Source organism: Phoxinus phoxinus (assembly GCF_949152265.1).
Source record: "Phoxinus phoxinus genome assembly, chromosome: 22".
Lineage (NCBI taxonomy): Eukaryota > Metazoa > Chordata > Actinopteri > Cypriniformes > Leuciscidae > Phoxinus > Phoxinus phoxinus.
In genome coordinates this window covers 29015264-29026424 of record NC_136897.1, presented here as the reverse complement: position 1 = coordinate 29026424, position 11161 = coordinate 29015264, and the positions used below count along the sequence as shown (strand labels likewise).

The 11161-nt window shown below is 39.0% G+C and overlaps 1 protein-coding gene across 1 annotated transcript; it reads right to left on the bottom strand.

Annotated features, from left to right (window-relative positions):
• Positions 1 to 1848: 1848 nt before the first annotated feature.
• eif4a3 (eukaryotic translation initiation factor 4A3) lies at positions 1849 to 11161 on the bottom strand. Its single transcript, XM_079597912.1, has 12 exons — positions 10739 to 11161; positions 9587 to 9659; positions 9447 to 9513; positions 8801 to 8863; positions 8589 to 8721; positions 6765 to 6845; positions 6546 to 6687; positions 6145 to 6283; positions 5069 to 5184; positions 4401 to 4508; positions 4021 to 4148; positions 1849 to 2024 (listed from the first exon to the last, which is right to left on the bottom strand). Exons 1-12 carry the CDS (start codon positions 10890 to 10892, stop codon positions 2008 to 2010), a joined length of 1221 nt encoding a protein of 406 aa, XP_079454038.1. The 5' UTR covers positions 10893 to 11161; the 3' UTR covers positions 1849 to 2007.

Sequence of the window (11161 nt, the reverse complement as noted above, 5' to 3'; positions counted from 1 at the left end):
TGATTGTGACAGACATAAGAGTCTTCCTCCTTTTGTCTGATTTGGTGTGTTATTGGCAGCGAGTGCTCCTGGGCTTTGAGCCACTTTAACACAGTATTTTGTTTAAAGCCACTTTTAATAGAACCAATTTGTTTAAGCGGAGTGAAAAAGTGAGTCAGAACTTAGTCAATATTAAACGGCATATGCAACTAATTTTTACCAGAAATGGTCTTCCACATCAGAGATAAATAGGAAAATATACATATTTTTAATTTTCTGAAGACAGACAGTTATGTACATATACATTCAGAACAAAAACTCCCATTTGAGTGTCAGAACAGCAGATTCTGGAGTGCAGGAAAGAGTTTCCACATGAGGCGAGTCCAGACCAGTGCATGTAATCTGCCATCAGCTGTAAATAACCTCCTAAGAGGATTGAGCGTGTCGGATATTCACATCTACGGGACAAAACCCATTAAATGTTTCATTAGCGTAAATTAAAGACAGTGGACTATATCAGTCTGTGGTGTTCAATAGAGTCCCCTTGATAATGATTTCCTGAATGAATGAGAGCATTAACAGAGCAGGGTCAACAGTTGCTGTAAGTGACACGACTCTTAAAGGCGCAGTGCAGAAATAGTCTGAGGTTTTTGTTAAATGGCTGATTACCAAAATAAAGAATCAAAAGTGTTTTCTTACAAACTGTTGGAACGTTAAACTATATACAGCAATGTTATAACCTTTTAAAGGCACTGTATGCAATTTTTGACTGTACTGAGGCATACAAATACCATAATGTGTTTGCAGAATCGGAAGACCCAAGTTCAAATGCTTGTTTTTCTGAAAAGGAGTTATTCTACTGTTCAATGCGTGCTCTGCGTCGGAATGTCCGTTTTTGCTTTTTTCTGTGTGATCAATTTACCCAATAGTGTTTCGACATCCCGGGTTGCCAGTTGGTGGGGGAATTTTTTTTTTTTTTTTTTTAAACAGACCTTTTTTTATTTGCAAACGATAAAAAACATTGCAAATGTATACATTAGCTGATCACTGTACATATCAACCTAACTTATGTCTATCTATCTATCTGCAGATAGATATGCAGAACATGGATGCAGAATGTTAGCAATGTTTATTTATGTTAAAACATACTACCGTAATGTGATAAAACATGTTTAATCATGTTAGCGAAATACTAAATGTTAACAAAATGCAAGAAATGTGCTAATTGGCGATAGAAACATGCTAACAATGTGTTCAATTAAGCAAAATATGTTAGTGTAAAATCATGCTAGAAATGTTAATTCATGTTAACAATATGTTAGCAATGTGCTAAATCATGCTAGCAACATGCTAATTCAGGTTAAAAACGTGCTATTGTGTTAAATTATGCTAGCAACATATAACATGCTAACAATGTGCTAATTCATGCTAGAAACAATGTACCAAATCATGTTAGCAACATTAAAATATGCTAGCATTGTTTTAAATTATGCAAGACACATGCTAAATCATTTTATTAAATGGTAGTCATGTTAGAAATATGCTAGCACCATGCTAAAATATGTTAATGTGTGCTATCACACTAGGAATGTGCTAATTCATGCTATAAACATGTTCATGTTAAATGAGGCAACATGAGACGCTTTGAGTCTCTAACCACTTTCAAGAAACTGCTAGAGACGCATCTTCATCAACGCTTGACCCAGTAACACTCGGGTATTAAAGGTTGACTTGAATATTTCTTCTGAAGTGTTTGCTGATGCTATAATTCTCACTTCAACTCTGATCTAGAACATCACACGCTGCAGTGAACTCAGTCAGAACCGTTAATTAGCAGTTTAATCAGAATAAAACACATCAGATCAAAGATGGAGACAAATATTCTTTATTTACAAAACCCAATGAAGCGCAGGAAACAATACAGCCCATCTGAGCTCAAACTACATAAAAACTGTAAATAAAAGAGAATTACAAGGTGGAAAATAAAAGATCCAAATCAAAGCAAACCGGTTCCGGAATATTTCAGCCTCAGATCAGGTCAGCCACTGAAAAACAAGTCAACAAACCATGAATATCTCAACCTTCATAATCTTGCACTCATGTCTTTATTCACAAACAACTTATCGAAAATTGTACCAACAATTATAGAACAATAATAAAAGCCAGAGGGAAAAAGAATCCCACTTATATGAGCTTTAACAATATGAGTTTTTTTAATAGTATTTCATAGATTTTTTTTTTGTTTTTTGTACCCAACCAAGAAACAACATGAATTGTCAACCAACAAAAAAGCACAAGAGGATTCTTAAAGGATAATTCCGGTATTTAACACCTTGAGTCTATATTGTAGTTTGTTTTGGATGAACAAGAGTGGTGGACAACATCTTTTTGACAATGGTTCCTCTCTCGAGTTTTTGACTATAATAGAATTGGCCATGGACCCATTTAACATTGGAGTCAATGGGCATGTCCTAAAATGTCATTAAAACAGACAATAATGTTCGTTTACAAAACTGTTAAACTCACCGAGTGGTTAGTGGTGTTCGTTGATGATTATAAACAATATATCGTCGCAATATATGATTCCAATCCGTTTATTTTGCTATAGTGGAACTATTTTTTCAGACACTTCACAACCGTGTATCTTCCGCTCAATATTTGAATCTGAAGCGTTAGCACACTCCCGACCACTTGATGGCGATAACCGATGTTTATGTCTCGCGGGACACTCACGGTCACAGTCGAGTTCAACTTCATATTGCACTGGTCAGTGTTCACGTCTTTCAATATTTTCAAGGTTTTGTTTGTTTATTTGGCTTACTCTCCCGGAGCACAGTTGCTCTGCTCGCTAGCCTTATGAGAAACGGAAGCGAGCAAAAAGACGACATCGTCCAAATGTAAACAGCCCCCTTTCCGTTTCCAGTAGCGCATTTATATTAACGAGCACTCAGTCCTTCAACAGAATTCAATGGGATTTTACAAAATGACGAATAAAACACGACAGAAACTGTATTTGCAACACTTTTGTTTCTGTAACATCAACGAACACCACTAATCACTCGGTGAGTTTAACAGTTTTGTAAACGAACATTATTCGCTGTTTTAATGACATTTTCGGACATGCCCATTGACTCCAATGTTAAATGGGTCCATGGCCAATTCTATTATAGTCAAAAACTCGAGAGAGGAACCATTGCCAAAAAAATGTTGTCCACCACTCTTGTTCATCCAAAACAAACTACAATATAGACTCAAGGTGTTAAATACCGGAATTATCCTTTAACTAAAATATGCACTTTTGCATGATTTTTTTTTAAATCCTCTGGTGCTCTTCGGCCATTTTTGACTGAATAGGTTTACGTTTTTTAATTTTTTACTTATTTAAAAAAAAAGTCACTTCAGGTCAAAATGAGTGCATTGGAAAAGAACGGGAGGAGTTTCCTCTAGTGGAAGCGTTCGGTACTGCAGCCGAACAACATCTCACTGAAAGCTCATTTATGACATATCTCACTCACATCTGGAACAACTTCGTGGCACACAAATCAAATGGCTTTGATTTTCTCACAGTTTTAGAGTAAAGCATGTTTTTAAATATATATATTTCATATAAAAATTTAAGTCTTTTTGTGCATTTTTCATAAACTTAACTTTTTTTAAGTTCACTTTAAAACTTTTTTCACTACAGCAATAATCTGCCAAGTGTCGTCTGTCATACATCTCAAATGCTTTAGAGCACAGACTTAAGTTTGATCATTTAATTTTCAGGTCTATACTCAAGAAGTGAATAAATGGATTGAAAATATAATTTAGTACCAAAATCCCATAAAAAGACAAAATATTAAATAAAAAAACTAAAATATAGTACATTTCATTGAAATAAAAAAAGGTTTAAAAGGGCACCAGAGGGTTAATTCAAATGTACATCCTGAATCTGAGTTAGTGTTGTGGTAAATAAAAACTAAATTAATAAGAATTCCTCATATTGAAGGATTATGATGATGGCGTCGCATTGGTGGGAGTGGCAGATGACGTCAGACTCACCGTTCATGGGCATCTCGTCGATCTGTGTGGAGTAGTACTGCTCAATGTCTCGCAGGATACGGATGTCGTCGTTCTTCACGAAGTTGATGGCCACACCCTTCCTGCCGTAGCGACCCGATCGACCAATCCTGGTGAGAGACACGAGAATTCAGACACGCCTACATCTGATGTCATCACATCCGTCACTGAGATACTGTCATATTACTAAAAGTTTATTTGTTTATGTTAGTCAGTCATTTTTTTTTATCATAAACAACATCTGCAAAGTTACAACACTCAGTGTTCACAGCAAAGGGAGATATTTGCTATTACAGAAATCACTTTTTAAGAACTACAACAATTGGCTGTGTGTGTGTGTGTGTGTGTGTGTGTGTGTGTACCTGTGGATGTACAGCTCTCTGTTGTTGGGAAGATCGTAGTTAATGATGAGAGAAACCTGAGGCACATCCAGTCCTCTGGCCCAAACGTCTGTGGAGATCAACACTCGACTGCACACAAGAACACAAACACACAATCTCACACACGTGACGAATCTGCTTCCGCTGAACACTAAAGGACGTAACGACAGATCTTTCCTTCCACATTGTGACGTACATCCGAGTGTAACGGATTATGGAAGAAAAAAAAATAAGACCAAGCCCGTTCAGTGCATCAGTTGTTGATTGTGGTTTAGATGTGGGCGTGGCTCTCAGTGTATGCAGATGAGCGTGAGAATGAGGGGCGGGGCTTGATTCTGCACATCGGTTGTTGAAAAGTGGGCGTGGCTCTCACTTTATGCAGATGAGCGTGAGAATGCGGGGCAGGGTTTGATTCTGCGAATCGGTTGAGATGTAGGCGTGGCTCTCAGTGTATGCAGATGAGCCTGGGCTTGAGGGGCGGGGCTTAAGTGCACTAAATGATTGGAGGATCCAGCATACATCACTAGAGAGAAGACTGACGCTTCACTGGAAGATCCAGTTTCCACATTCGGATTAAACGTTACAAGATTTTTTTTAAACGTAACACACGGATGGATAGTTCAGTAAGATCTATAGCAGTGTGAGTTTACCTGGCTCCAGATCTGAACTCCTTCATAATGGACTCTCTCTCTTTCTGTGGCATGTCTCCATGCATCGACGACACGGTGAAGTTCGCCTCCCTCATCTTCTCCGTCAGCCAGTCCACCTGAACACACACGGCAGGAGTTCAACCAGTTACTACACTTCCACACTGACCAGTCAGCGCTGTCTAGTTACACTACAGGTCAAAAGTTTGGATTATTTTATGGTATGTAAGAGTCTCTTCTGCTCATCAAAGCTGCGTTTATTTGATCATAAATACAGTAATATTGTGTAATATTATTATAATGTAGATCATCAGTTCTCTATGTGAATATACAGTAAAGTGTAATTTATTCCTGTGATCAAAGCTGAGTTTATCATCATTACTCCAGTCTTCAGTGTCACATGATCCTCCAGAAATCAGTGTAATATGATGATCTGATGATCAAGACACATTTATGATTATTATCAGTGATGAACACAGGTCATATTTTTGTGGAAACTGTGTAAGGGTTAATGCCCGACGAGGTGTCCATTGTCAGGTTTTAATGGACGACGGCGAGGTGTGAACCGGCCACTTGCCAAATAACACATTTTTAAAACATTAGTTTATATTTTAATTAGTTTTACAATCGAAATCTAAAGTTACAAGTTACAAACAATAACTTGGTTTCCTTGGTTACGCCTGATGGTTTATTTAGGTGTCCTCTATCACTTTTTAACGGACACCCTACAGCCAATCAGAATCGAGTATTCACCCAGACCATGGTATAATATAGATTACAATTTAAAAGCTTAAAGATTAAAAAAATAACCCTAACTCATCAAGGACGCATTGCATTGATCAAAAAGTGTCAGTAAAGACATTTATAATTTCACGATTTCCACAAAAATTACATTTTACAATATATTTTCACATAAAAAAACTCCTTTTAAAACATAATAGAAGATATGTGACAAGATATGTAGTTTTGTGCATGAAAACATTATGTAACTACAGCAGTCCTCACGAAACAGTCCTGCGTAACACACACTACTGTCAGTTCAACGCTGATGTGCTTTAGATGTTCAGATGACAGCTGACCTTGCGTTTGGTGTTGCAGAAGATGACGGCCTGTGTGATGGTCAGCGTGTCGTAAAGGTCACACAGAGTGTCAAACTTCCACTCCTCTCGCTCCACGGCCACGAAAAACTGCTTAATACCCTCCAGAGTCAACTCATCACTGCAGAGACACACACACACTCAACATGAGGTGACGCTGCAGATGTACACAACATTTTAACTTCATCCCATTTATATGATGCATTCATATAGTTAAAACAAATCTGTTCTTAACCCTGTTATTGAACTGAACTGCCTTCAGCTGAATAATAACAGTAGTCTTTACAGCAGAACTGATGATTATAGAAATCAAGGTGACTTGTAAAGTTAGATGTATTTAGTGAGATTAATTCGGATGTATTGTGAATGCGCTCGAGTCTCACCGCTTGACCAGAATGCGTATGGGGTCGGTCATGAACTTGTTGGTCATCTCGAGGATCTCGTGTGGCAGCGTGGCGCTGATCAGACACACCTGAGTGGCGGGCGGCAGGTATCGGTACACGTCGTAAATCTGTTCCTTAAAACCTGCGAGAGCAAAACTCAGAGTCAGGCCAGAGCGGACACAGGGTCACGTGCATGCGGGAGTACTGGTGCCGCTTTACCCTTGTTGAGCATCTCATCCGCTTCATCCAACACCAGCATCTTAATGGCCCGAGTCCTCAAACTCCTCCTGCGGATCATGTCTGACAGAGAAGAGATTTACACCATGAGTCATGAACATTAACAGGATCATGTACAGTGAGAAAGACATTGTCTTTCTAGAGACACATTAACATGACATTCGGGTCATTTACAGGTTTTGAGCCACGGATCGGATCATTATATGCAGGGGTGCACACAACTTTTTCAGTGAGATGGTGTTTGGTACTCAACCCCATATGTAGCGTGGCCACAGCTGTCAATCATGACGTCACATTCCCGTTTTTATAGCATAACAATAAACCAAACTTATTTTTAAAAAACGAACACGTAAATTTACATCAGCGTGAAAAAAAACGACCTAAAATTATAGAAAACACCTTTGGAAAAAATGTTATTTGATTGTTCAGAAATATTTATTTGTATAAATTAAATATAATTAATCCTTATTAAAGAGCAGTGAATTTTCTCTTTTTATTTTGTTGTTTGATCAATATTAAGTGCACAGTAGGCATTAGGTTTATTACGCACTGTCACTTTAAGACCGAGTGTGCAGATCGGATGCACTGTACGTTCTGTAGAGACATAACCGACTGTGTTTACGTGAATACTTTCCAGAACGGACATTTAGACATAATGTTGTGTGTGTTTGTCCATTCAGACGCGAAAGAGCTCAATTCAGTCCTTGCGCGCAGCGCGCTGTGTATAGCTGTTTATGTACGGGGCTGCACGCATCGGGTCGTGTGTGTGTGTGTTCACACAGAAAAACATACAGAATAAATAGGGCTGTAAACGATTAATCGCGATTAATCGAATCCAACCTAAAAGTTTGTGTTTACATAATATATGTGTGTGTATTGTGTATAATTATTTTGTATATATAAATACACACATATGCATGTATATATTTAAGAAAAATGTGTTATTTATATATAAAAGAGTTCTATTTTTATATAAAATAAATATATGCCGTATATAAATACAAATATTTCTCAAATATATACATGCATATGTGTGTATTTATATACACAGAATAATTATACACAATACACACACATATTATGTAAACAAACTTTTATTTTGGATTCGATTAATCGCGATTAATCGTTTACAGCCCTACGAATAAAGCTCTTTCGTGTCATCACTCTTATTCAGATCTATCCATATGTCTGCTCTTCTCTTTCTCCCAGATGTTTAATTTTTTTAACGATTTGAGACATGCATCAAGCGCATGCCAACTCGTGTGCGCCGGTAGATCAGCACGCTACAGTTCACATGTGCGCATCTACCACACACACAAATCAGTTCTGACTGGATCTCTTCCACAATCATCCCTCCCTAACATTTCCGTCTAGTTTTTATTTGTTTCGTCATAGTGGTCATCACTTAAAACGGGTTTTTATTTAGAAATTGTCTCGTTTTCGTCTGTGAAAATATTCAATTAATACTGCCTAGGTTGCATTTTGGCAACAGTTACCCATAGAGTACGCAAAGGTGCGTAGTAACACAAGTGGCATTACGCATTCCTGATTTTTGTCACGCATGCGTACCAGTTATGTGCACCCCTGATTATATATAGATATAAATTGATGGACTTAAAAAAAATTTAATCCATTCACTGCCTTTATACAGCTTGGAAGAGCCAGGACATTATCTAATATAACTGTGTTCGTCTGAAAGAAGAATGTCGTACACACCGGGATGGCTTCAGGGTGAGTAAATCATGGGCTTCATTTCTGGGTGAACTATCCCTTTAATTAGAAGTGAAGAATGAACGTTAAACCCACCGAACACTCGGCCGGGCGTTCCTGCCACCACATGCTGACCGTAGTCCAGCTTCCTGATGTCCTCGCCCACGTTCGTGCCGCCGATACAGGAGTGACACTGAACATTCATGTAGTCACCCAACGCCAGGAGCACCTGCAGAACAGAACACACGTCAGACACGCGGGATCACAAGAGGAAACCAAATACATGCGTTTCTAAATCTTGACTTTACCTTCTGGATCTGCCCGGCTAACTCTCTGGTCGGAGCCAAAATCAGCGCTTGAGTCTCTCGAACCTGAAGAAAGAAGGGGCAAAACATTGATGAAATTACTTGAAGAAAAACAACAATTACTTGAACTATAAACTTTAAAGTCCCCCTGTGGTGTAAATCCAGCTGTTACTGTAGTTTATGTGTGTATGTGGAGTTATTAATCTGCTTTAACACACACCATGTGTAAGTTCATAAGTGGACAGCATTGCTGAGTATTTTCTGCTTAAAACTGCAGTGAACCAAAGACAGTCTCAAACACACGGTGTGAAATCGCTGGTGTTTCTGACGTCACACACTATCTTGACCAATCAGATCAACGTGTGATCGTCCACCAGTGGATCTCTGAGGGAGTGAGTGAGTGGAGGCGGGGCTCATCTGCATATTCATAGAACCGTGCATACTAAATGAGGCAAGGGTGTCGAGTTACATTCAAGATATTTTAAGGCATTTTGGTGATCAGAGATGAGTTAAGGGATACGATGATTGACTACAGGGGGACTTTAAATACAAATATAAAGTAAAGTACTGACACAAAGCTACAGTAGTGCAGCGATGACACTGAAAACACTGCGAGGTAAAGCGGATCAGAACTGAAAGCGTGACGCACCTGTATATCCAAACACTGCAGCACCGAGATACAGAACGTGGCGGTTTTACCGGTTCCAGACTGAGACCTGGAGAACAGAGGCACGTTAGTCACAGTACGGCACAACAGCGAACACAGGTGTGTGTGTGATCAGCACGTACTGGGCGATGACGTCTCTCCCCTTGATGATCTGCTTGATGGCTCGCTGCTGGATGGCGGACGGCTTCTCAAAACCTAAAAGCAGTAAAACAATCATAATTAATAATTTAAGGTATTTACACATAACTAGCACGACCGTAACTGTCCAGCCGCAAAACGTCATCCTAGTGATAAACTTCCCACAATACACAGTAAGACTATACATATCTAATAGGGTGTAGCAATACACAGATGTGGATCGATATATCAAATTACTGATATGAAGCATTATGTAAAATACCAATATCTAATTTTTTTTATAAAGAGACACCTTTATTTTGACAATATTTCACTGCTCTTTACTAAATCACTTTTATAACTAATATTATACATCTACATTTAATGTATACAGTGAAGACTACACAGTGTTATTATACAAGTGATTACATTCATTTCCGTGCCTGAAAAACACTTCAAGAATTAAAATTTAATTTTAATCTCTCATTGCCTTACACACACACATCATAGACTTGGACACACACACACACACACACACATATCATAGACTTGGACACACACACACATATCATAGAATTGGACACACACACACACACACACACACACACATCATAGACTTGGGACACACACAAACACATATCATAGAATTGGCCACACACACACACATCATAGACTTGGACACACACACACACATATCATAGACTTGGGACACACACAAACACATATCATAGAATTGGCCACACACACACACATCATAGACTTGGACACACACACACACATATCATAGACTTGGACACACACACACACATCATAGACTTGGACACACACACATCATAGACATAGACACAGACACACACACACACACACACACCGTCTACAGACTGAACTAGTTGAGTTAGCACAGTGATGTTAATCTGATGTAATGGGCGCTATATTAAAACACATTCGCCTCAGTCACTAATAAACATGATAAATTAAAGAAACCGGCATTATTATGAGTATTTAAAGGGCCAGTTATTGATGAATGTAATGTCCGTGTATTCATCAGTCCCGTTCGCGTAGATCTTCTCTCATTCCGAATAAATCTAATATGGAGCTCTATAACCTGATATGTTGTGAGTTTCATCAGTAATTAGTGATTAATTAAGCGTGTTTACCGTACGCGTAGATCCCGCGCAGCAAATCTTCCCTCAGGCCCATCGTGTCGAAAGTCGGAGTCACGTCCACCTCTTCACTCGTTTCAAACTCGATTTTAGTCATATCTTCCTCCTTCATGAGCCTCTTCCTCACGGGAACTGCGGCGGCGGCCATAATTGTGAGTGATTTTAATATAAATTACGGGTTAAAATATGAAAGCGCGTCTTTGCGCGAACACAGGCCGAACGGATGAGCAGCGTGTGTCGCAGATGTGACGTACAATGCATGAGACGCGCGATGATGACGTTATGCTGTCTGTCCCCTCCCACTAAAATGTCCTAGAGAGCTGCGTTGACTCTGGCACAGTCAGGGGGGCAGTGTTCCGAAAGATATTGAAGCCGACCTGGGCGCCGCCATTGGCTAGCGGACCCCCACCTGCTGTT

What these genes read in the sequence shown, in the direction of transcription:
- eif4a3 (XM_079597912.1), bottom strand. Translation starts at nt 10,892, where the DNA reads ATGGCCGCCGCCGCAGTTCCCGTGAGGAAGAGGCTCATGAAGGAGGAA. An exon ending in AACGCCCGGCCGAGTGTTCG is followed by an intron (nt 6,846 to 8,588) that starts GTGGGTTTAACG and finishes CTTCTCTGTCAG; the next exon opens with ACATGATCCGCAGGAGGAGT. An exon ending in AGAGAGCTGTACATCCACAG is followed by an intron (nt 4,149 to 4,400) that starts GTACACACACAC and finishes GTCTCTCACCAG; the next exon opens with GATTGGTCGATCGGGTCGCT.